General features: G+C 46.3%; 2 protein-coding genes across 2 annotated transcripts in view; both read left to right on the top strand.

Moving 5' to 3' along the window:
- The first annotated feature begins 210 nt into the window (after nt 1-210).
- Nucleotides 211-14,752, top strand: pfkfb1 (6-phosphofructo-2-kinase/fructose-2,6-biphosphatase 1). The gene is made up of 14 exons (XM_062540915.1): nt 211-320; nt 4,682-4,807; nt 5,504-5,597; nt 6,199-6,265; nt 8,213-8,287; nt 8,380-8,436; nt 8,768-8,889; nt 9,160-9,367; nt 11,465-11,611; nt 11,765-11,869; nt 12,801-12,930; nt 13,347-13,409; nt 13,641-13,705; nt 14,327-14,752. Exons 1-14 carry the CDS (start codon nt 266-268, stop codon nt 14,384-14,386), a joined length of 1,374 nt encoding a protein of 457 aa, XP_062396899.1. The 5' UTR covers nt 211-265; the 3' UTR covers nt 14,387-14,752.
- A 2,785-nt stretch (nt 14,753-17,537) lies between these two features.
- itih6 (inter-alpha-trypsin inhibitor heavy chain family member 6) overlaps nt 17,538-26,748 on the top strand; it is a 13,916-nt gene continuing 4,705 nt past the window's right edge. Inside the window, exons 1-9 of the mRNA XM_062540226.1 lie at nt 17,538-17,600; nt 18,772-18,926; nt 22,201-22,311; nt 22,586-22,827; nt 23,231-23,400; nt 24,030-24,146; nt 24,578-24,749; nt 25,797-26,236; nt 26,563-26,748. The exon at nt 26,563-26,748 is cut by the window's right edge and continues 850 nt beyond it. Of these exons, the coding sequence (XP_062396210.1) occupies nt 17,538-17,600; nt 18,772-18,926; nt 22,201-22,311; nt 22,586-22,827; nt 23,231-23,400; nt 24,030-24,146; nt 24,578-24,749; nt 25,797-26,236; nt 26,563-26,748 (1,656 nt within the window). The remainder of the gene's footprint in view (nt 17,601-18,771; nt 18,927-22,200; nt 22,312-22,585; nt 22,828-23,230; nt 23,401-24,029; nt 24,147-24,577; nt 24,750-25,796; nt 26,237-26,562) is intronic.

Raw genomic sequence — 26,748 nt, 5'->3', positions numbered from 1 at the left:
AAGCACTGCTCTGAGGCGGATCAGGTGTCGCGTGAATGGGACACATGGGGGAGGGGGGGCATGGAGGGGGGGGGCCTCGGGGAGCACTGAGGCGTTTTGTTACAACCAAGGGTGACGAGCAAGCGAGCACACACACACACACACACACACAGGCACGCACACACACCCCCACACACGTGGCCGGTAGACTTCAGTAGACTTCAGCTCAGTCATTGAACACTCAGCAGCAGACACACTGAGGGGCCGCAGAGACAGAAGGAGAGACATGAGCACGGATTTACCTCAAGAGTTCCGCCGGCGCGTGCGCTGCGACAGTGCAGGTGAGTGTGTGAGAAGGAGAATCTCCGACAGGACTGGACTGCTTTTAGCAGACCCGTGGTGGAACTACATGCTCTGAAGTGCCGACTATTTGCGGTCAGCAGTAAACAGTGTCTTTGGACGTGCTGTGTGCTGACCACGCTGTAACTGACTGAATGACTGGGCAGCATGCTTGTTCTTGTTGACAGGATGACGGTACAGAAATGCTGTATGACACCCAACAGGGCTCTAGAACGCATACAAGCAATGTGGACACTTTAGTCTCTAGGGGTACAGGTTACAAAGGAGCTCTTCTCTCTGGACTTATGGAGCCTGTATTGTCCTGCTATTTTCAACCTTTACTAGGAACACAACTGCGGTGTGTATAGTGGAGGCAGGCGGGCAGCTATGTCAGCCTTTTGTTTATGAATGAGAGGAACACGGCTGACCTGCTGTTTGCCTTCACCTCCTTCTGTGATGCTGTTGTCAAGCACGCTTGCTTGGCTACGGACTGGGCATGCCCACTGTGAGAGCGCCAATAGAACATAACTGTTAACTCCACCTATATGGTCTATAGTGTCTTTAATATACTGTATAGGAGAGAGAGAGAGAGAGAGAGAGGGGGGGGAGGGGGGGGCAACAGACCTCAGAAGCTGTACACTCGGCACACTCTGAACTTTAGATGGAATACCTCTTGGGACATCCTATCTGGAGGACAGTACATACCCCTCAATGCACTCCAATACACTCATTCACTCACTCACTCACTCACACACACACACACACACACACACACACACACACACACTCACTCACTCACTCACTCACTCACTCACTCACTCACTCACTCACACACACTCATACACACACACACACACACACATACACATACCACCTGCACAGTCACATCAACACACTTTTTACATGGAGAGAGATGCAGCTATAGAGAATATACAGCTCTGGAAAAATTGAAGAGACCACTGCACATTTTCTGATGTCCTCCTTCGGTACACTGAATGACATTCTAAGTTGACAGTTGACAGTCATTAAGAGACCACTGCAAATTTGAATATGACCATCAACTCGTGCGAACGTCACTCAGCAACCACAGGAGGACATAGGATGTGTCCTGGACAACACATTTAGGGCATTAGAGCTGCCTCACATGTGTCCCGGAGCAGTGTGTAAACACTGCCCCCTGAGTTTGCTCTCTGCACATACAGTACCACAGCGGCAGCATCAGATCTCTCTGAGCTTTGGGCTGTTGCAAAAGTGCGTCTGCAAAGACAGGCATTCTAATGAGCCAAGAATACCCCCCTGTCCTTAACCCTGACACAACATTTACGCAACCATGCCACGAACATAAACATTCCATAGAATGACATTTAAGTGACCTCGCATCTAAATAAATACCTAAGGCCATGGCAGTTCTGAATATGTGCCTATAGATTATCTGGATAATTATAACCAATCAGACATTTGGGAGCCACAGTTGGTGATGCAGCAAACAGTATACATTGTATCTTACTGTATATCAAAGGCTGTAAATGAATAATTTAATGTAATTCGTGATCATAGTTGATCACAGATTGATTCAGTGGTGAATACTTAATACTCTAATCACCATGGAAGCGGTTTGTTTTATACAAACATGTACACATTTTTTAATACTGACAAAACAATAACAAACATTATCCAACACAAAATAAGGATAAACATTACCCAATGGCTGAACTCATCGAGGCAGTTGCTCTGGTAGTTTGGAGTTTAACACAGTTTTAAACTCCAGCTCCCTACTCCAACTCTAGTTTAAAACCACTTTAAAGTCCAAAATAGTGACAGAGCAATTGTCCCATCTTGTCTGTATAGTCTATCTAAATCTACAGGACATCTTTGCACTCTTCACCACACACAAGAGGCATCTGCCCTCATGTCTGCTAATAGACACCACGATGACAGCAAGGCTTACAGTGCAGTACATCGCTGCTTCTGATGTGGCTTTAATTCTTCTATGTCCTTACCTCTGTGTACATTTAAAAGGCACTTTTTATACATTTTAGTTAATGTTTTCAAACTCTGGGTCTGTTTGATGACTACATGAATTATATCAACATGATGAACATGATGTAACTCCCTGCTTCATTAAAATAGAGATAGGGATGAAGACTGAAGAGATGCAGATGAGATGGATTAATCCAGACGCCTCTGAGAGATGCCCAATGCAGTGCTATTATGGGGCTATGAGTGGTAAGGGCAGACAGATCATTTCAATGATATCAGCCTTCAGTAAAGGTTACAGTTCAAGGGCAACAACAACGGAAAAAACATCACACACACACATACGCACGCACACGCGCACATACGCACACACACACACACACACACACACACACACACACACACACACACACACACACACACACACACACACACACACACACACACACACACACACACACACACACACATATGCACAAACGCACAACTCCAACTGCAGCTGCAGCTCCAACTTGGAACAGCAAAATGTGAATAATCACTGTGGTTTCTCAGTGTCTAACTCCATAACTGGATGAGCAGATTAGAATATGAACTCTGTGAAGGGGTGTCCCTCTTTAAGAGTCTTGAACTCTGAGACAGTGGATCACGGATTCCAGAGGATTAAAGAGAGATCTCTGCCTAAACTCTCTTTGGGCTTCTGCCGAGATCACCGTGGGGTGAAGAAGGGATACCAAATTTTCACCTCTTTTCTGTCTGGGTAGCCGGGCTGACTCGCTATTTCAGATGGCACAGGCCGAAGGACATGTTCGGCTGAAACACTGGCACGTTTGATCACTCTTTGAGACTTATTGTTAATTACTGGACAGTTATTCATCCCGTAGGCAAGCCCCAGTTGCCTGGACAATGAAAGACCCATTCACTGTGGTTGGATGAGTGTGTGTGTGTGTGTGTGTGTGTGTGTGTGTGTGTACGCATGCATGTGTGTCTGTGCGTGCAAGTCAATTCAACTCCAACACTGTCGTGCCAAATTGCTCCTCCCCCCAAAGCATCCTGCTCCTTAGCAACAGTCAGGTGACCTGAGAAGATTTGGCAGTCCTTCCTTGTGTATGTGTGTGTCTGTGTGTCTGTGTCTGTGTGTATTCCTGAGTGTGTGTCTGTGTGTCAGTGTGTCTGTGTCTGTGTGCATTCGTGAGTGTGTATGTTTCTGTGTGTGTGTGTGTGTGTGCGTGCGTGTGTGTGCGTGTGTGTGTGCATGTCTACAAATACGGGTTGGCTCAGCTGTGCAGGGCCTCTCGGTAGCATGGCCTCTGTCCGTAGTGAGCTGACTAAAGCGCCTCTGCTGAAGATATGGCTCCCAGAGCCCAATAGCAGACTGACCAAGCGACGGGCCTGTGAGTAAGGACTCTTTTACTATACCTCTCTCTTTCTCGCTCTCTCTCTCTCTCTATTGCTCTCTCTCTATTGCTCCCTCTCTCTCTATCACTCTCTCTCTCTCTCTCTCTTCCTGCTGCCTTTACCTGGCCCTCACCTATCGTATTGTGATTTTTTCCACCTTGTCCTGGCTTGTTTCTGTGTCTGTGTATGTGCTTGAGTGAGTATGTGTGTGTGTGTGTGTGTGTGTGTGTGTGTGTGTGTGTGTGTATGAGTGTGTGTGTGTGTGTGTGTGTGTGTGTGTGTGTGTGTGGTCCCAGCTTCCGTGCAGGTAGACGAGATCAGCGCAACAGCAGGTCACATGGCTCATTATTATTCTTTGTCAAGAGAGACACGGCTAGTGGATTTGTGTGTTGCTGGTTTTGATTGGATGGCTGAGGGTACTGTTGCAATCAGCTGTTGTCTGTTGCTGTGGTTACAATGAATGGCAGTAGGTGTGTGTCTGAGTGTGTAAGTGAGTTTGTTTGTGTATGTTTTTTTATGTGTAAGTGTGTGTGTGTGTGTGTGTGTGTGTGTGTGTGTGTGTGTGTGTGTGTACAAGAGAAATGGGACAAGAGATTATGTCCGGAGCTCTAACGTGCCACTAGCTCTCTATCACATACCTGCCAACTCTCAGCGTGTCTCACACACAGGCATCTCTCTCGGCACATGGCCCCATATTACCCACGTGCCACGTTTTCGTAGTTATCCCAGAGTTTTGAAATTTTTATATTCAGATCAAATATCCATGCTTGACAGATTAGATATAGGTTTGTCTGTGAGTCTTGTCTTGTCGCAGATTCCATGTCATGTCATAATCGTTTCCCCTAAGCTGCAGGTATTATTTTATCTAAGGAGTTATTTATTCTATCTGATCAATAACAGCAGAAGTCAGCATCTCAAAGTCCTTTATCTCTGGGCAAAAACTAGGCAAAAACTAGGCATACTTGGTGACTCCACTATCTTTTGCTTGCAGCCTCGCGGCCTCAGTTCACCAACTCCCCCACTGTTATTGTGATGGTGGGCCTGCCTGCCAGAGGGAAGACCTACATCTCCAAGAAACTCACACGCTACCTCAACTGGATTGGTGTTACAACCTCAGGTGAGAGAGGAGCAGGTCACGTCAAGTGTAGACGACTCGTTGTATGACTGGCAAGAGGTGTATCTGTTTGTGAGATGCACAGTTTCCCTATGTTTAAGGCCCAGAATTCCCTTTTATAGGAATAAAGAAATTCCCTTTTAAAAATGTTACAACCAAGGGATAGGTTTACCAACAATGTTTACAGTAACAAAGAGTACAGGTAATACAGTTTTTCAGTAAATAAGCATATTTTGAAGGTGATTAGAGTTTACAACATCCTGAATTCATATAATGGCATATGGTCATGTGTAGGGATGGGCAGTATTTATGATAGGATTTCAATTGTGTTTCAAAATAATACTTTGTCATTTGTTATTTATTGGGTTGAAGAAAATGGCTTCATATTTTGTATCAAAATACTGTTCACATGAGTATTTTTGTAATTTAAAATAAATATTTTTGGTACAGTAAAACCAATACTTTTGGTGACGTGATGCCATTGTAAAAGTGCAATCTCTGTCCACTTAATCAACAGAGTCAGTGTACTGATGAAAGAATTCATTGCCTTTATTTAGATGTGGCTATGTTCAGTAACTATTTATATAAATCTAAGTATCTACCCCCCCCCCGACGCTGCAGCAATGTGTATTTACTAATTGCTCTAAAACAGCAGAAATTCATTTGTGGCATTTAGAGTTTTTGATGTTCTCTTTGCAGTGTTCAACCTTGGTCACTACCGTAGGGAGGCCGTGAAGTACAAAAACTATGAGTTCTTCCTGCCGGACAATGAAGAGGCCATGAAGATCCGCAGGTATATACTGTAGTAACCAGCTGTGGGGCAGCCGTGGTGTAATGGTTAGGGCTTCAGGCTTGTAACCGGAGGTTTGCCGGTTCGATCCCCGACCAGTCCACCATGGCTGAAGTGGCCTTGAGCAAGGCACCTAACCCCTCACTGCTCCCCGAGCGCCGCTGGTTGGTCAGGCAGCTCACTTCTCTGGGTTGATGTGTGATTCACCTCACTGCGTGTGTGTGCTGTGTGTGTTCACTAATTTGGTTAAATGCAGAGAAATGAATTTCCAAAAAAACATTGTTAAAAAAAAAAAAAAAGAAGTAAATATTGTAGTAGTGCATATCTGAAACTGCAGAAGTGGGAAAGTGCAGCTTCAGAAAGTAAAAAAAGAACCATGTATTGGTTCTGCCTCTGCACTTAACTCAGGTGATAGCTGCTGTAGGCTACTTGGCTGAAGAGCGCTAATTAGAATCCGCTGGTTCAAGTGAATGGTTGGTGTGGATATGTGGTAGGACTTTTACTTTCTGAAACTGGACTTTTCCACCTCTGTCTGTCTGACTGTCACAATATATAGAGTTTGTAGAACTGTTTTAAATGCAGTTGCACTAACTCTCTGTTTCAGGGAATGTGCTTCCCATGCCTTGCAGGATCTTGCTAGTTACTTCTCCAAGGAGCAGGGACAAGTAGCCGTGAGTAAGAGGGCAAATGTCCCCCATGCCACACACACACACACACACACACACTGACAGGACAGGCAAATGTTGGCCTCTCTCTGTGGTAGCCTAACTGTTGAGTTCATTCTGAGACCCACTGGTCCTGTCAGGCCTGTCGGATGTGAATTTAGCTGCTCCTGAATCTGGACATCCGTTCAGTGCCCCTTGTGAAACACTTCTGTTTTGTTCTTAAAGGAATACACCAACTTTTTGGGATACGAGTAGCCTCTTTGCTGTCTCTGTGTGTGCCTTAATCACGTCTGACACCGTTAGCTTAGCATAATTCACCGGAAGTGGGTTAAATTCAGTTAGCTTATAGATAGATAACCCTACCCAGATAGCATTTAATCTTGAATGTCCCCTTGGGGATCAATAAAGTATCTATCTATCTATCTATCGAATCAATTAGCGTTCTTGTTTGGGAATACCTCACCAGGTAGCCTGTCCTTGTAGCCTGCTACACAGCTGACATCTTGTCTTGCTCCCCACTTTATTCTGATCATGCTAATTACTTGGCCCCAATTACTAAAGGCCCCATCACATTGCACATGGCATGCGCTTCGCTCACCACTAGGTTGCTCCAAGACCATTGACTTACAGCGAGCTGCGGTCAAAGTTCAACATATTTCAACTTTCGCGCAAGAGCGGCAAAGCGGCAAAATGCCGCTGGTGCTGCGCTATACTGAGCGCAGCGGCAGACCAGATCTTGCGCGCTCAAACCAGTGTAAAGGCCCCATCACATTACAGACGGCATGCGCTGCGCTCACCGCTAGAATGCTCTTGGTTGAGGTAACGTTCTAACGATTGTTGTTGCGGTTACCGTTGGGTTCCACGCAAAAGACTTACAGCGTGCCGCGGTCAAAGTTCAACATATTTCAACTTTGACTGCGGTAGCGCAAGAGCGGCAAAGCGGCAAAAATGTCGCTATACTGAGCGCAGCGGCAGACCAGTTCTTGCGCTCTCAACCGATTGAAAGTAATGGGTTTCATAGAGCATGCCGCGTCTGATGTGATGGGCCCTTAAGTAATGGGTTTCATAGCGCAGGCCGTGTGCAATGTGATTGGGCCTTAAAGGAACACTCCACTGTTTTTTCATATTAAACTATGTTATTCCCTCAGCTAATGAGTTGATACATACCTGTCACGTTTCAATGCATACACTCACTGGCTCTGACTTTGATAGCACTTAGCTAGCCCAGTTCATTACTGTACTTAGGATCCAAACAGAGAAGTGACCAAACACCTCCATGTTTTCCCTATCAAAATACAGTTCCACTAGTAGTCACTTGACCAAGTATGGTGAGACAAAATAAAACATGGTGCATTTCTAAGTGGGTAAGAGGGATAACTATATTGTGTGGCGGAATAACACTTGGGAGCACTTTGACTTGATGCAGTAATATCATCACTCTTGCACTTTCAGTTTCACTTCGGAGTGAGGATATTACTGCGCTGAGTCAAAGTGCAGTGAGTGCATGCATTGAAATGCGAGAGGTATGTATCAACTCGTCTTAGTTAAGGGAATAACGTAGTTTACAGTAATATGAAAAAACGGCGGAGTGTTCCTTTAAGAGTTTTCTGTATCATCATTTGAAGGATGGTCTAAGGACAACAGCCTCTAGGGACATCTTACAGTAAGTCCAAATCCAGAGAGGTTGGTGTTGGGTTTATTGAGGTATCACGGCTTTGATGCTGCATCCTAGGGTTAGGTATCTTTGTCTAAAGCACTGAGTTACAGCCGAGGATGCTCTCCAGACATCTTGAAATTTCTCAAGTTATTGTCAAAGAGGTCATGCAATCTGGGTCATAAACAAATCACATCACTCCCACAAACTGAAATACACACGGTTTTAACAGCATATTTGATCAATCCAGTCCGAGGAAAATTAATAACTGAGTGGTTCCTGTCTTGTCTACTCCACAGGTGTTTGATGCCACCAACACGACCCGAGAGAGAAGAGCTGCCATTCTTAGTTTTGCCAAGGAGAAGGGCTACAAGGCAGGTCCCTGATTACCGTAAAACAATTCCTGAATCTGATATTTTTACAACATAAATTCATCTAAGCCTGTATACATGTTTGTGTTTTACAGGTGTTCTTTGTGGAGTCCATTTGTGATGACCCTGCTATCATAGAGGAAAATATCTTGGTAAGACCATGACTAGATGGGACTCCAGAACTAAATACAATCTGTCTTCTATGCTGGGGAATACTGGCAGTAGTCGCTGGTCTTTAATCTAAATGGATTGTAAAGACATTAGCCCTGATGTGAAAAGAAGAGGAATGCCGGTGCAACGCAGATGTTTTTTTTTAGGTTTATTTTAAATAAATACAAAAGAAGACATCTGCGTTGCACCAGCATTCCTCTTCTTTTCATATACTTCTGTCCTGGCCTGGTTGCACCAGATTGTCGCACAACTGCAGAAGCGCGGAGAACTTTCCTTTGTTTGCTGATTAGCCCTGATGTGTTGCCCCCACAGCAAGTGAAGGTGAGCAGCCCTGACTATGTGAATGCCGATAAGGAGGAGGTTATGGAGGACTTCCGCAAGCGCATCGACTGCTACGATCAGAGCTACGTGCCAATCGATGACGTCAAGGACAAGTATGTCCATACACAGCACATATGTGCTGAGTTGTGTGTGTGTGTGTGTGTGTGTGTCTTAATCTTAATTAAGTAACATCATTGTAGGTGGGTTGTTTCTCAGGTGGATGGGTAGGTAGGTAGATTGATTTGTTGGTTGATTGATTGATTGATTGATTGATTGATTGCTTGATTGTTGACAGTATCAAAAGAATATCTGAGTCAAATGAGTAGTCAGTAGCATGCTGTGGACCCATCTATCTCTCTGTATCTCTCCCTCTCCATCATCAGTCACCTGTCCTACATAAAGATCTTTAACGTGGGCTCTCGGTACCTGGTGAACCGGGTGCAGGACCACATCCAGAGCCGCATCGTGTACTACCTGATGAACATCCACGTCACGCCGCGCAGCATCTACCTGAGTCGCCACGGCGAGAGCGAGTTCAACCTGACGGGGCGGATCGGGGGCGATGCAAGGCTGGCACCCAGGGGTCAAGAGGTGTGTGTGTGCGGCCCTCGGCACTCACTGCCCCAAGCAGAGGCAGATAGGATTAGGATTAGGGCAATAGTCATTATCACTATTATTTTGTAATGATAAGGGAAATATTAGACTTTTATACAAATACATATACAATATACATATACATATATACTGTGTTTATTAGGGCCGGGACTTTAGCGCGTTAATTACGATTAATTAATTACACAAACATTAATGCGTTAAAAAAATTGACGCATTTTAATCGTATGCCTATTTATTTTTGCACCGCGGAACGTTTCTCACTGGATGAGTTTCAGACGGACCGATTATACTGGAGCACCAAGTCACGCGCATGAGTTCGGTTCAGACAAAACAAACCACAGTGGCACAGTGAACATGAACAAAGAAGCTGATGTGACCGCGTTGGTTGGCCCCGTGGATGGGAAATGTTGTTACAAAAAACAAACGGATGGAAGCGTAGATAAGAGCATGGTTGTGTGCAACCTATGCAACAAGGACGTATCACCGCAGTGCAAAACATAAAGCAGCTAGCTGCTAGCGTGGACAAAGTATTGTGATATTCCAGACACTTGAGGGAAACCTCTGAGCTTTATTCATTAAACAAATAGCAACCGAGTTGCTGTTAGAGCCACAACTCACGCTTATAACAGTAATCCACCGCACCTAATTCCATGTCCAACTTTCATAGACCTAAAAGAAACTTCACACTCAGAACCGCATACAAGCACACACGCACACACGTAAACTCCGCCCCCCAGTTCCCCTTAAAGGGACACAGCAATTTCATGAACTCAACTCAAGGTAACAGGTGACACAATTAACAGGATATCACAGTATTATAGTTTACAGAAGGTCTACCTATCTATTCATGGGTTTCATCAGGTCCCTTTCCACAGGTGTATAAAATCAAGCATTGATTATCAATGCAGACTGCATGGTGCTTGATTACTACACCTGTGGAAAGGGACCTGATGAAACCCATGAATAGGCTACATGAATTTCTGAAATTCTATTTCTAAATATGGTATTGCTACACTTTATGGCAAAAATTGCACTGGTCTGTTGGACTTATTAATAAACAATATTTGTGTTGCTTAAGCTTAGGCCTATGTATTCAGTCATTATCCAATAGTAGGCTATACTAAAAATCCATGTGAAAAAAAAATACTTCTCACTGTTCTCAGGTCATATATTTATATACAATTAAAATGCGATTAATTTCGATTAATTAATTACAAAGCCTCTAATTAATTAGATTAATTTTTTTAATCGAGTCCCAGCCCTAGTGTTTATATATATATACAGTATATATACGGTATATACTGTATGTATAACTCAGTAAGAGTGTCATTGCAAATTAATCATTGTTTCTCAATTAGCTTGTTATGTTGTTTTCATAATTGAACTTGAAATGAGATTTTAAATGAACTGCCCTACTTTATTGGGCAGAGCACCACATACAGTAAGGGCAGAAGTATCATGGCAGTGTGACCACTGACCACTGAGGATAGATACTGATGGGTAGACTAAGATAGATAGATAGATAGATAGATAGATAGATACTTTATTGATCCCCAAGGGGAATTAAGACACCTCACACAAGGCCCCAGTCGTGACACGACTAGCTGGGGCACCTGCACCGCACATCGGCGACCCGGGTTCGATTCCCGCCCCATGGTCCTTTCATAAAACGCCCCAAAAAATAATCTTTAAAAACAAAAGACACCTCACACAACATACTGTACAGTACCACAATGTAAACAGCATGATCAAGGGGAGGTCCATGTGTGAGTATAACACTTTGCAGGCACTCTGTTGTGAAACTCCTTTTTTAATTAATCCCTCCCTGGCTGCAGTATCCCACCCCAACTCTCTCTCCCACTCACTTCCTGTCTTTCTCTCTACTGTCCTGTCCAATTAAAGGCATAAAACGCCCCCCCCAAAAAATCTTTAAAAACAAAAGACACCTCACACAACATACTGTACACCACAATGTAAACAGGATGATCAAGGGGAGGTCCATGTGTGAGCATAACACTTTGCAGGCACTCTGTTGTGAAACTCCTTTTTTAATTAATCCCTCCCTGGCTGCAGTATGCACGTGCGTTGGGGAAGTTCATGAAGGCTCAGGTCATCAAGGATCTGAAGGTGTGGACCAGCCACATGAGGAGGACCATCCAGACGGCCGAGGGTTTGGGGGTCCCTTATGAACAGTGGAAGGCCCTCAACGAAATCGATGCAGTAAGCTCCATGAATATTGCTACATGCATGAAGAACATAGTGTTTAATCTGTGTGTATGTGTGTGTGTGTGTGTGTGTGTGTGTGTGTGTGTGTGTGTGTGTGTGTGTGTGTGTGTGCTCAGAGGTGACCACACTGTACCCCATGTGTCTCAGGGTGTGTGTGAAGAGATGACCTATGAGGAGATTCAAGACACTCACCCGGAGGAGTTTGCCATGAGAGACCAGGACAAGTACCGCTACCGCTACCCCAAAGGAGAGGTGAGTCCCATCCACCTGCCCCTCCTCTCCTCTCTACTCCCTGTCCTCTCATCATTAACTCCTCTCCTCTCCTCTCCTCCCCTCTCCTCCTCTCCTCTACTCCCCATCCTCTCATCATTAACTCCTCTCCTCTCCTCTCGTCCACATCTTCTCATGTTCAACTCTCCTCTCATCTGATCTTTAAACTCCATTACTCTCCTCTCCAACTCCTCTTCTCTCTACTTCCTCTCCTCTCATCTTCAACACCTCTCCTCTCTTCTGTATTCTACTCCCCATTCTCTCATCCTCAACCCCTCTCCTCCTCCTTTCCTCTCCTCTCCTCTCATCTACAACCCTTCTCCTTTCCTCTCTTCTCTCCTCTACTTCCCATCCTCTCATCTTCAACCCACTCTCCTCCCCTCTCTTCTTCTCTACTCCCCATCCTTTCTTCTTCAACCCCACTCCTCTCCTCTACTCCCAATCTTCTCTCCATGTTCAACTCTCCTCTCCTTTTGTCTCTACTTCCTCTCCTCTCATCCTCAACCCCTCTCCTCTCCTCTCTTCTTTCCTCTACTTCCCATCATCTTATCTTCAACCCCTCTCCTCTCTTCTCCTCATTCTGTCATCTTCAACTCCTCTCTTCTCTTCTGTATTCTACTTCCCATCCCCTCATCCTCAACCCCTCTCCTCCCCTTGTCTCCTTTCCTTTCCTCTCCTCTCCTCTCATCTACGACCCTTCTCCTCTCCTCTCCTCTCTTCTCTCCTCTACTTCCCATCCTCTCATCTTCAATCCACTCTCCTCCCCTGGTCTCTCCTCTCTCCTCCCATCTTCATACCCTCTTCTCTTCTCCTCTTCTCTCTCTGTCTCTGCTGTGACCTTCATACCCTCTTCTCCTCTCCTCTGCTCTCTCTGTCTCTGCTTTGACCCACTGTCACCGTCTCTGTCCCTCAGTCCTATGAGGACCTGGTGCATCGGCTGGAGCCGGTGATCATGGAGCTGGAGCGGCAGGAGAACGTGCTGGTGGTCTGCCATCAGGCCGTCATGAGATGCCTGCTCGCCTACTTCCTGGACAAGAATTCTAGTGAGCTTTCATACACACTTGCACTAACACCTTAAATCCAAGCCTACACCTCATACACACAAAGGCCGCGTTTCCCAGATTCGTTAAGAAGCTCTTAAGTGCCAAGAACTTCGTTCTTAGGAAAGTTATTAGAACGTTCTTAGAGCACTCCTAAAAAGTTCTTACCACTTAAGAGCTTCTTAACGAATCTGAAAAACACGGGCAAAGTCATTCCACAAAGCTTATAGCTTAGTTACCTGACAAGTCAGCTTCATCTGTGAATATGGACTTCCAAATGCCTTGCAATAACCCAATTAAATTAAAGTGTAATTCTAGTCTAATTAAAGTGCCTTTGTGACCATCCATGTTAACTCCTTCACCTCAACAGCAACAGCAGTACGTCTTGTTTGACCCATGTATTTCATCTCCTTCTCCAGGTGAACTGCCCTACCTAAAATGTCCGCTGCACACAGTATTGAAGCTCACACCAGTGGCCTATGGTCTGTCAAATTGAACCTCACAAATTCATATACACACACAAAATTTGCATACAAAAATAAATATTCATACATACTGCTAATGTACTGTTACAAATACATCCATATATGTTTGTCATAGTATATAAATGCTATTGACTCATACCAGTGTACCAGAAAGACTTTGTAGTAATCATGAACTAACAGAATAGTTTCTGGTCTTCAGTTTTTGACTGTACTTGTTCTTCAATAAAGGATGCCAGGTGGAGTCGTTTTTCCTGAATGTGGAGGCGGTCAATACACATCGAGACAGACCCGAGGTGAGCTGACTACTGCAGCAGGCCCTCTGTTTCTGTTGGCCACTCGCTTTGAAAACTGTGTTTGCTCTGAGGTGATAACTGTTCAGAGAGTGAGACTCTCCTGCTTCAACATGGACGGCCCGACTGTGTGCAGTGGCAGTGCGCTGCTTGTAAAAGGGGTGTTTGCTCTACAACGGGGTCTCTGCTGTGACCGTCTGGGTGCTGTGGTATGGCCATCTCCTGTGAGAGGGAGTCTTGGCTCTGGACCATGTTTTGGTCACTCCTCAGTAGGGCTGTGCAATTAATGGAATTAATCGTGATTAGGACTTAATAACAATGCTCTCCTTTTGTCTTGAGTTGTCGTTTGCGGTAACTTTTTACATGTATTTTTTCCTGTTTTATTTTATTTAACAATCCATTTATTTTTATAAAAAATATGGATGATAGTTCCAAAATCACTGAGTAATCACGTTTAATAATCGTGATCTCAATATTGAACAAAATAATCATGATAATAATGATTTTTACCATAATCGAGCAGCCCTACTCCTCAGGGATTTGTCCAGTGTTTGCTCTGTGTTTGACTGCACTGTTGAGTTCTGTGATGTGATGACTGTGTGCCTCTTGTGTTCCATCTGGTAGAACGTGGACGTGACCAGGGAGGCTGACGAGGCCTTGGTGACCGTCCCTGACCACCTGTGAAGAGGTGATGGGAGATCACTCTCACCAGATGCCAGTACGCGTGGGCTCCACCGCCACCACCATCTCCACCAGACAAACAGAAACGCAGAGTTGTGTTGGGGAGAGTCACTGGACTCACTGGCAACCTTGTGTCATGCATTTGGGAAGAGAGAGCAACAGTGACAACAACCTATGAAGTGCTTCAGAGACAAATGCAGTTTTTTTTTTTCAGACACAAAGACACACCTGGGGAGGATTACCTCTTTCCAACGGCCAAGATAAATCTCTCTCTGTGTTCGCCTTTGTATCATTTGACTTTGAAATTCTTCTGTAAAGACCAGTTTGATCAAACAATATGAAACTAATAGTAAAAGAACCTGGACTGACTTTGAGAAGTCTAATAATTTCTCTGGCACGGCAATACCTTGATCATCAGCACCATGGACAGCAGCTAAACAAGCAATTAGCCTGTTTACACTCTCTCCTGTCGAACAACCTCTCCACAGAGCAGACTGTGTATGGTCAGCCTGCCGGTAGACACCACTATAGAACTGTAGGTGAGCCATTACATGCATTGTGAAGAGATGACAGATGCCAACACGGATGGCTAAAGTATGTGTGATCTACAATGTCCAAACACGCACAAACTCTCCAACTGTAAAAAAAAGTCTAGCAGTGGGGCATGATTAAATAGGCCTATCCACCATCACCCATGACAGCGAGTACATGACCTCAGAATCTTTAGAAACTGGAGATAGGATTGGTATGTGCATTTATACTGTTGTATACATACATCCACACATTAGGACAACTGGGGGACAGTTAAGATATCATCAGCCACTACATAGTACAGATGATACCCTATGATATCACTTCTTGGTTGGATTCACTGACAAGTTTTCATCCCATCATGTATCAGATTAGAATGCTGTGACAATATTCAGATGCCCTGCTAGCTCAGCTACTGTAGATAACTGCTCTATTTCTCCGACCCCACACAGCTCACTCCGAATACTGTATGTGACTTCTGATGACATAGTCATTAAAATGTTTGTAATAACACAAGCCTTGGACTACTTCATGAGTGGGTTAAACGGATTGTACTTGTCATGTCTTTTTTTCCATAGTTAAATGTCTGTTGTTGGTGATCCACGCCTCAACTTCACAAAAGTTCATCTCGGGTAACTTTTGTTACTTCAGTCTTGGTGCGTTATAGCTGCGCTTTAGCAGGGTTGGCTAAACGCAAGTAGTTCCTCGACCAAAAAAATAGTGACTTCGGGAAGTTTCCAGGATACACACATGCAAAACGAGAAGCATTAAATCGACACAAGCCCAGCCCTCCGCGCGCTTCGCACCGTGCCATGCCATTTCACCGTTATCTGATTGTCGTAGTTATAGGCTATTGCGTGCGCCGTTGGACGTCTTTGGTTTCTCATGTTTGTGCGCTCTCGCGAATTCCTGTGGATTTCTGCACTTCAAAGGAAGGAGGAGGCAACACTATCCTTCGTGAATGTAACTTTTGTCACTTAAAATGTGAGGTTGGCACCTAACGGTAGTTTTACGCACACTCCGTGAGGCTGGAGCTTGAGGAACTTGGCAAGACAGGGAATAACGGAACTCAAAGTCATTCCTGGGCAGAATATTCATCATTACACCTGGAAAATGCCTTTTAAATGCCTTAGCGTGCTGGTTCTCCTCCTCATAACTGTTCCTGGAGGGATTTCTCAGAATGGCGAAACTCCTGTCCAGGTGAGCTTGCATCAGGCATCAAGGTCTTCTGACGTGTCATGGTCATTTATCTGTTTATATTTATTAATTTCGCTCATTTTTTTTTATTTTATTTTACACTGTTGTGTCTTACTTCTCTTACTTTGATTTCATTGCCCTTTTTTATTTTACTGAGTTCGTGCCTACAGAATGTTTTTCTTTGTAAACTCGGGAGCGCTTGAATGGCTCAGCAGGCAGTGTTGATTTAAGCCTTGATGAATGGAGCGATTTTCCATGGCATGCGTGTCTGTTTACAATAATTGTGTAAGTGCGTAGTTGAAAACGACCTGGAAAAAAATAATAAAAATACCTTTCTCAATGCACCATTTAGGTAAAGTAATACATTTAAGCAAGGTTCTGGTGCCGTGGTCTTTTTTTTTTTTTTTTAGAAAATGCAGAGTTTGTCTGTTGTGTGTCATACGTGAGTTTAGAGTGAGTGGACGTTTTTGTTTAGCTCGCACACATGTAACAGGTCACATTGTGCGCGGGCACTCAAGCGTAATGTTCGTGAAGCGAGAGCGCGCAGGTGTGCGAGTCGCGTAATTATCCGGCTGATTTGGGGCAAATGTCAGCGAGACTTTATTTCCAAAAACACACGCCAACTGCAAACCAAGGGCAAAAAATACTCACACTGCTGCGATTCCCCCCTTTGCTGTTTGTTTGTGTAATATTTCCAGGGCAGCAGGATATGTGTAATGTATAGACACAGCTCCGGTTTGTGCGTCCAGTGACCACGTGATCCCCCGCCAGCGCTGGATAGACAGGGAAGGCATTTAGTCCGGTAGCACTGACGTTCATGAAAGGCTTTGATTCAGGTTGTTTCATCTAACGTTACCTCACCCCCCCACGCCTGACTTCAAAACCAGGGGTACCATTTCTGGATCGCATTATTGCCTTACTGTAATCAGTTTCCAGCTACCATGTGACATTTTTAGAAACACAAATCAATTGTTTATTCAGTCAAGGTGAAGGCCAGGGCTTTGGGAAGTGGTTTTAGACTGTAGGCTAAAGGTGTGTGTGTGTAAAATGTGTGAAAGTGTGTATGTGTAAAGGACAAGGTTATCAAGGTGGGAAAATGTCAGAATGATTGACATGTATTGTATGAGATAGGGAATGGCTCAGAACATAGTCTCCAACATTATTATTATTATTGCAGGCAATTTAATTTCGAGCTGTTCAGCAAATGTGGTGACTGAGTTTCAGATCTAAATGTGTGTGTTTATGCATGTGTCTGTGTGTGTGTGTGTGTGTGTGTGTGCGTGTGCGTGTGCGTGTGCGTGTGCGTGTGCGTGTGCGTGTGCGTGTGCGCGTGCGCGCGTGTGTGTGTGTGTGTGTGTGTGCTGTGCATACATGTATCTATATGTGCATGTGTTTGAGTGTGCTGTGTCAGAAAAGTTGAATCTGCATGCTAACTGCTTGTCTTGTTTTGCAGCGCGAGAAACGTCAGAGCAAAGTGACGAAGTCAGTGGTGAGTCACACAGTCCCCCTCCCAACATGGACACACACACACACACACACACACACACACACACACACACACACACACACACACACACACACACACACACACACACACACACCTCCACTGCTGCCCTCAAAGAATCCGTTTCCACGATGATATCATGTAATTCAATTAGGACACAAGTTAGTTCCTTGTTTAGTGTGGAGCCACTCTGACTTAAGTCTTGAAAAGGTCATCCACTGGGTGTCCTTTCAGTGTGTGGGTGTGTGGATGAATGTTTCTCTCTCTCTCTCTCTCTCTGTGTGAGTGCATATGCATGCTTATTCCCGTAGATCTGTGTGTGTGTGTGTGTGTGTGTGTGTGTGTTTCCGTGTGTGTGTGTGTGCACGCGTGCGTGCATGCGTGTGTGCGTGTGTGTGTATGAGATGTGGAGTGCCTCAGAGGCACCAGTGATGCAGCCTCAGCACCATCCGTGTGCCCGAGCGAGGCCCTCCTTCCTCCCTCCAGGGCCTGAGATATTTATACACGGGTCAGCCCAGCCGCGTGTAAAAGACTGACCACAGAGCAGCTCTAAAAGTGACGGCTCAGCCACCTCTCGTCTCTCTGGGCCGCAGTGCTGGCCCCTCCTGCTGCTCCTGGGCTCTGTGTTTGTGATTCATGTGGATGTGTCTATGTGTGTGTGTGTGTGTGTGTGTGTGTGTGTGTGTGTGTGTGTGTGTGTGTGTGTGTGTGCTGTGCATACATGTATTTATATGTGCATGTGTTTGAGTGTGCTGTGTCAGAAAAGTTCTAAAAGGAGGAAAAGACTGAAACTCTACACGGGATCAAATAGGAACGGCAAACTAAAACGTCACCACTGTCCAAGCTAAAGCTTTGTTGAAACTTACTGCACCAAAATCTGAGCATCTGTCTTATTGTTTGGGCTGCCGTGGCCTACTGGTTAGGGCTTCGGGCTTGTAACCAGAGAGTTGCCGGTTTGATCCCCGACAAGTTCACAGCTGAAGTGTCACTCATGGCTACTCTGTGAGTTTGTTCATTCTTGTGTGTGCTACTCTGTGTACTGTACCTATCTATCTATCTGTGAGTTTATTTATTTGTGTGTGTGTGTGCACTACTCTGTGAGTTTACTTATTTGTATATGTGTGTGTGTGTGTGTGTGTGTGTGTGTGTGTTCCAGCTGAAGATAACAGAGTACCATGTGCAGTGTGTGGTGGTGTCTCGCTATGCCCACACCACGGTCCGCAGCAGCGTGTGGAACCATCTGGCCACCATTAAAGAGGCGGCCTTCGAGGTGGACCTGCCCTCCGCAGCCTTCATATCCAACTTCAGCATGTGAGGCTCATCCCACTCACCCCCTCTCACCCCCACTCACCCCCACTCACCCCCACTCACCCCCACTCCACTTCCTGCTTCTACATACTTTCAGAGACTTGTTTTCTCTCTTGCTCTCTCTCTCTCTCTTTCTCTCTCTTTCCCTCTATCTCTCTTTGTCTCTCTTTCCCTCTCTCTTTCCCTCTTTCTCTCTCTCTCTTTCTTACTTCTTGCTTCATTTCATTCTCTTGCTGTTTTTGTTTTTTTTGTCTTGCCGTGTGTCCTCCTTTGCCTCTGTCCCTCAGTTCCTCAGTTTTCCTCTGACCCCGTCTCTAGTGAATACACACAGAGGTCTCACACACACAGGAGTCTGACTCCTGAGCAACCCCCCCCCCCCCCCCCACACACACACACACACACACACACACACACACAAAAACACTCACACACCGTGTCAGTCCGTCCCGTCCCGAAGGAGCCTGCCAAAGGGAAGCTCAGTAGCCATTGCTGTGGAGTGGCTCCATCTCCATTGGAACAGGAGTGCCATTCTCCAGACAAACGCCTCTTTTTCCCCCTAGTGTCTACTCCTCTGTCTGCTAGGCAGTCGGGGTCTTAAGGGAGGTAAGCCACAGGTGCCAGGCTGTCCTGTGCCCACCGCCGCCACCGCCACCCTCCCCACCTCCCTCCGTCTCTCAGCCAAGCAAGACAAACACAATCCACCGCGTCGCCTGGAAGACTTAGGCCTGTCGCCATGGCCACTGGAGCAGCTTCCTGTCCTGTCTGCCACCCCCCCCAACACACACACACACACACACACACACACACACACACACACGCACACACACACTCTCACACATACCCTCCGACCCCCACCTCGCACCCCTGCCGTCAGATGCAGGGGGACAGTAATTGCTGTAATGGTCCGCTCACTCGGAAAGATACACTCCGTGATCAAAAAAAGGGGGGAAACGAAGGCATTTTTGGTAAGTTTAATCTCCAAAAATAATTACCTCAGAGTCAGCCCCCGCATCTGATCCTCCAACACCCCCCCCCCCCCCTCCCCCACCACACACACACACACACACACACACACACCTCCCTCGGAGTGGCTAGCAGGGGAAAGCAAACTGGCCGAGGTGTGTTATGAAAACAGCGGAGCGCAGCGTCCAGGAGCTGAACCCCCAGGACCTCCAGAAATAACCCGGCTCAGGGTGGGGCCCCGGGGCATCATGTGACCACCACAGACCACTCTCTCCAAACAAGCCCCATATAAATACGGCTGCCCCACCACAGATCTCCCTTCTGTGTGTGTGTGTGTATGTGTGTGTGTGTGTGTGTGTGTGTGTGTGTGTGCGCGCATAAGTGCATGTGTTTGTGTGTGAGTGTGAGTGTGTGTGAGTGTGTGTGTGTGTGTGTGTGTGTGTGTGTGTGTGTGTGTGTGTGTGTGTGTGTGCATAAGTGCATGTGTTTGTGTGTGAGTGTGTGTGAGTGTGTGTGTGTGTGTGTGTGTGTGTGTGTGTGTGTGTGTGTGGAAGAGTGTGTGTGCGCGCATATGTGCATGTGTTTGTGTGTGAGTGTGTGAGTGGCGTGCATCTTGTGCGGGGGGTACGTGCTTGTATATGTGTGTTCATGTGAATACACTGTACGTGTGTGTGTGTGTGTGTGTGTGTGTGTGTGCATGTGTTTGTATCTGAGGTGTTTGCTACAGTAGCCACTAGCCAGTAAAGAAAAAGAAGTGAGTGAGAGAAAGAGAAAGAGAAAGTGAAAGATAGCGTGCGTGCATATATCCGTATGAGGAGGAAGTGTCTCCAACTCCAGAGACCAAAGGAGAGGAGGAAGGGAGAAAGGGGGTAACAGAGAAAAGGAGGGAAAGAGAGGAGGAAGAGAGAGAGAGAGAGAGAAATGAATGGGAGGCTTTGTTACCTCTGTGAGTTCTCAGAGAAATTGACAGGAGTGCTGCCTGCCCCCCCTCCACACTCTCACACACACTACAGTTTACCAAGGCAGGTGGCCAAAACACACACGTCACACATACACTCGCACACAACACACTCATATAAGCACATACATGATGGGTAGGTGTGCGTGCCATATAGTGTGCACAGTGATGTGTAATGATACATGTGGAGTGTGTTTTGAGATAAGTCTCATCTGTGTGTGTGTGTGTGTGTGTGTGTGTGTGTGTGTGTGTGTGTGTGTGTGTGTAAGTATGTGAGAGCTCCCTAACAGTGAGGGTCTGCACTGTTGAGAACTTTTGTGGGCTTTTCTGCTGATTCTATGTGGCAAAAAACATCTCTCATCTCTCTCTTTCTCTCTCTATCTCTCTATCTCTCGAGAGAGAGAGATATGTATATACTGTATATATACATACATAAACATATGTTAGTGAGTGTGTATAAGGGAGTCTGTGGAAGAGGAAATGATTGTGAGCTCATAGACGCTCCATACATGAACCTGTGTTTAGAATGCGTCTGTGTGTGTATGCATATAGATGAGGATATTTATGGTTACCTATGTAGTGTGTTCATAGAATGATACATTGTATGTCAGTAGTCTTCTCTCTCTCTCTCTCTCTCTCTCTCTCAGGTTTGTGTATGTGCACACAAAAATATGAGTGTGTGTGTGTGTGTGTGTGTGTGTGTGTGTATGTGTGTGTGTAAGTAAAGCAGGGGATAGGTTGGCTCCCATTGCAGTAATCATGTTTTTGGAGGGAAATGACTTTCCCACTCACCTCTCCCTCAACCCACCCGAACATGCACATGCCCACACCCACAAACAGATACGCACATACAAAGGTCTCACACACACACGCAAACACACACACAAGGCATTCCCTAACCATGCGTTATAGAGATTAGGGGGAAAGGGAGTGAAATGTTGGCTTCCTCCAGGTATATGTTAGCCTTTTCATAATACCTCTTACTGTAAAGTCTCTTTTATCAGATAAAATGACATCTCCTGCCTGGGTTTTCTCTTAAGTGTGTGAAGTAAATGGCTGACTGTGGAAGAAATTGCAAACACATGCAGAAACCTTTGCAAAAGCACATCGCGTTGCATGAGCAGCGATTGTGTTGTGCTAGTGCATTTTCTTGTAGTTTCTTCTTCATTTTACTGCAAATAGAAGTTTTGGGCTACGATTCCGGCATTCGATGATTTCATTTCAAGCGGTTCATAATGCTGCTTTTGCCTTTCTGACACACACAACTGTGTAGCCTATGTGGTCATATCAATGTAGCTGTAGTTTTTTTAGCCTTTAGACTTTAGTTTTTAAAAGTGTTTCATTATGCGTTTCCAGCACCTCCAATGGCAAAGAGTACGTTGCCCAGGTAACAGAGCGCACGGCAGCCAGGAAGATCTACGATGCAGCCAAGAAGCAGGGCAAGACTGCAGGCCTGGTGGCCACCAAGTATGTACTCAGTAGGAGTCATCTGAACTCACCCCGTTTATTATACTTACACTTAACACTTACACTTACATGTGTTCAATAGAAAACACCATTTTTTTATCAACTGTTTATTGAGTTTTATAAACAGGGGAGGGGGAGGGGGAGGGGAGAAAACACTATTTTAAGACATACATCATGCTCTGTTCGCTGTGCTTGTGTACAATTTGTCTTTATGTCTGTGTAATATTTGTGTTTGTGTGTGTGTGTGTGTGTGTGTGTGTGTGTGTGTGTGTAGAGAGCGTGAGATGGAGAAGTTCCGAGTGGCGGTCAGCGTGCCGCCCGGCGCGCGCCTGTCCTTCACCCTGGTGTACGAGGAGCTGTTGTCACGGCGACTGGGTCGCTACGAGCTGGCGCTGGGGCTGCGGCTGGGTCAGCCGGTGCAGAACCTCACGGTGGACGTGAGCATCAGCGAGCCCAGTGGACTCAGCTTCATCAAGGCCCTGCCCCTGCGCACCAGCCGACTGCTCACAAAGACAGGTCTGCACACATGCACACACACACACACACACACACACATACTGTACACACACACACACACACACACACACACACACACACACACGTGCACACACAAGCACAAATGCACACACACACACACACACACACACGTGCACACACACACACACACACACACACGTGCACACACAAGCACAAATGCACACACACACACACACACACACACACATGCACACACATGCACACACAAGCACAAATGCACACACACACACACACACACACACACAAACACACAGACACCCACATATTCACATATGCCCACGTACACACACAGACACACTCACACAGGGACAAACAGGCATACTCGCACTCACACACGCTCACCTGCGCTCTCTCTTCCTGTGTCCCTGTGGGTGTTTCCCAGGTGATGGTGAGTCCCCAGCGTCCACTCAGGTGCAGCAGCGCTCCCACTGCGCGCGCGTGCGCTACAGCCCCACAGCCCAGCAGCAGCTCAGCTCCGGCCCCAAGGGCCTCAGCGCAGACTTCATCGTCCACTACGACAGTGACCACAAGGACCTGATGGGAGACATACAGGTGCTCCCTCCCATCTTAGACACCAGCATACAACACACACACACACACACACACACACACACACACACACACACACACACACACACACACACACACATACACCCCCCCCCCCCTCAATGCACTCCTCATGGATTCACTGTTACCTTCAGCTATATAGCTTTAGGTGCTCCCTCCCATCTTAGACACCAGCATACAACACACACACACACACACACACACACACACACACACACACACAGACACAGACACACACACACACACACACACACACACACACACACACACACACACACACACACACACACACACAACACACACACACACACACACACGCACAAGCACGCACGCACACACTCTCAACCCCCCCCACACACACACACACACAAACGCACTCCTCGTGGACTCACTGTTACCTTCAGTTATATACCTTTAGTCAAGTGTTACGGTCTGGATGAATGAATAGTCCCTGACATTTTTGCTGTCCAATTGTTCAAGCAAAACTGCCAGTCAGCAAGAAGATATTCAGATACTCAATATTGTACTGTCTTACTACTGATATGGCTGTGCCACAGGCTTACTGTACATGCCATAGTTTATGCATCAGTGTGCTATTTCTCTGTCTTCTCCAGGTGCATGATGGGTATTTTGTCCATTATTTTGCTCCACGAGATCTTCCAGTGGTGCCCAAAGATGTCATATTTGTCATTGACATCAGCGGCTCAATGATCGGCATCAAGATGAAGCAGGTACTACTCTTCCAACTCTTAGGGGAGATGTGTCTTTATGTGTCTGTGTGTCTGTGTGTGTGTATGGGTGTGTGTATGTGTGTGTGTGTGTGTGTGTGTGTGTGTGTGTGTGTGTGTGTGTGTGTGTGTGTGTGTGTGTTTGCCTGCGTGTCTGTGTCTGTGTGCGTCTGTGTCTGTGTGCGTCTGTGTGTGTGTGTGTGTGTGTGTGTGTGTGTGTGTGTGTGTGTGTGTGTGTGTGTGTCTGTGTGTCTGTGTGTGTGTGTGTGTGTGTGTGTGTGTGTGTGTCTGTGTGCGTCTGTGTGCGTCTGTGTCTCTGTGCGTCTGTGTGTGTGTGTGCGCGCCTGTGTCTGTGTGTGTGTGTGTGTGTGTGTCAGTGTTTCTCTGTGCCTAGACTGATGTGCTGTGGTGTGTGTTGCCTGTCTCTGCATCAGACCAAGCAGGCCATGTTCACCATCCTGGCGGAGCTTAGGGAGGGGGACTTCTTCAACATCATCACCTTCTCGGATAAAGTCCACACCTGGAGGAAGGGACGCACCGTCCAGGCTACGCGTCACAACATCCGGGATGCCAAAGAGTTCATCAGGAAGACCAATGCCGAGGGCTGTGAGTCTCCGTGTTTACGCTTCTGGAAAAGGGCTGTGTGGAAATGACAACCACTGGAATTTTCATAATGTGATAATAGCCTGTTATGGTGACCAAATGAGGAAGTAAAGCAATGGCATTGTCTGCTCACCAAACATCTTTGACATACACAGATCCACAGCAAACAACTTGCAGTAGATTCTAGGTTACACTTTACTTGAAGGTATCTACAGTACATGAGAGTGACAAGACACTGTTGTGTCATTCTGTTTTTCTCATGACAAGTAAGGGTTAGGGTTAGAGTTCATGTGTCATGACAGTGTCATGTCACTCTTATGTAGATGGTTATGGTTACAAATTAAAAAAAAATAATAATAATTAATAATAATTAATTATACAGTGAGCCATTTTTAAAAAGTTAGCAATAGCAATATAAACAATAAATTATATCAGTTCAAACAAACCTAATGAAAATAAACAAAAAAATATAAAGGAGAAAAGCAATCAGCCATCCAATCAATCATATAATAACAAGCTATGGCTTGTTAAGGAGAATAGCAATAAAAAAGTCAATTGTCAATTTAATCATTGGGCAAATGAAAACAACACAGCACAACAGAGAAGACTGGGCAACTCATTCCACCAACATGGAACCACTGATGAAAAAAGTCTTGAATTTGACCTAGCATTTGTAGTTTGTCGACACAGCAGACGCTCATCAGAAGACCGTAGTAGGCGGTTGGGAACGTACATCTTGATCATTGAATACAAGTAGCAGGGAGCAGATCCAGTCAGTGTTCTATAGGTCAAACTGAGAGACTTCAATTGAATTCTGGCCACTATAGGGAGCCAGTGGAGAGTAACTAGCAGAGGAGTTACATGAGTCCTCTTTGGCTGATTAAAGACTAGGCATGCTGCACCCATTTTGAATGTTTTCTGCACATTCTTTCTGTAACCATTACTCTCTAGCCGCTTTCAGAGTCTCTTTCTATCTCATGCATGTGTTTTGTGTCTCTCTCTCTCTCTGTCTCTGTGTATTTGTGCCTCCACTCATCCCCCTCTCTCTAGGGACCAACATCAACGCGGCGCTGTTGTCTGCCGCTCAGCTGCTGAACCCCTCCTCTTCCTCTCCCTCGTCCCGCTCCTCCTCCTCCTCCTCCTCCTCCTCCTCTCGTCGCGTGCCCCTCATCATCTTCCTCACCGACGGGGAGGCCACCATCGGCGTGACGGCCGGCGACACCATCCTCCGCAACGCGCAGTCGGCCCTGGGCGCGGCCACGCTCTTCGGCCTGGCGTTCGGCGACGACGCCGACTACCCGCTGCTCAGGCGGCTGGCGCTGGAGAACCGCGGCGTGGCGCGCATGGTGCACGAGGACGCCGACGCCGCGCTCCAGCTGACCGGCTTCTACCGCGAGGTGGCCAGTCCGCTGCTCTCCGACGTGCAGCTGACCTACCTGGAGCCCCGCGCGGAGCAGCTCACGCGCACCCTCTTCCCACACTACTTCAAGGTATGCGCTATTCTTGAATTTCCCCTTGGGGATCAATAAAGTATCTATCTATCTATCTATTGACCGTTGCGGTCAAGCTGCAGAGTTAGTACCCCGGATAGTACCTCATGATAGTACCTCATGATATAGAAGAATTATCGTGGAATACTGTACGTACAGCATGTGATGTATGGATATAATATGATTTGATATGGCATGTCCCTGCCTCCAGGGCTCTGTACTGATGGTGTTATGTTGTGAATGATATGATTTGATACAATATGATGATCTAATATAATATGGTATGATATACGATATGATATGATTTAGCACATCTCTGTCTGCAGGGCTCGGAGCTGGTGGTGGTGGGGCGTCTGAAGCGTGGTGCCCAGCAGGTGAAGGTGGCGCTGTCGGCCAGCAACGCCAAGCGCAAGATGCGAGTGGAGCGAGAGCTGGCGGCGCCCGTGGCGGGCGCTGACGGAGAGGCCTCTGGCGGGCTCGCCTGCCCGGGCGTGGGGCCCGGCGGTGCCAGC

The sequence above is a fragment of the Sardina pilchardus genome, chromosome 7, assembly GCF_963854185.1.
Source record: "Sardina pilchardus chromosome 7, fSarPil1.1, whole genome shotgun sequence".
In the NCBI taxonomy this organism is placed as follows: domain Eukaryota; kingdom Metazoa; phylum Chordata; class Actinopteri; order Clupeiformes; family Clupeidae; genus Sardina; species Sardina pilchardus.
This window is presented reverse-complemented; position numbering and strand designations above follow the sequence as displayed.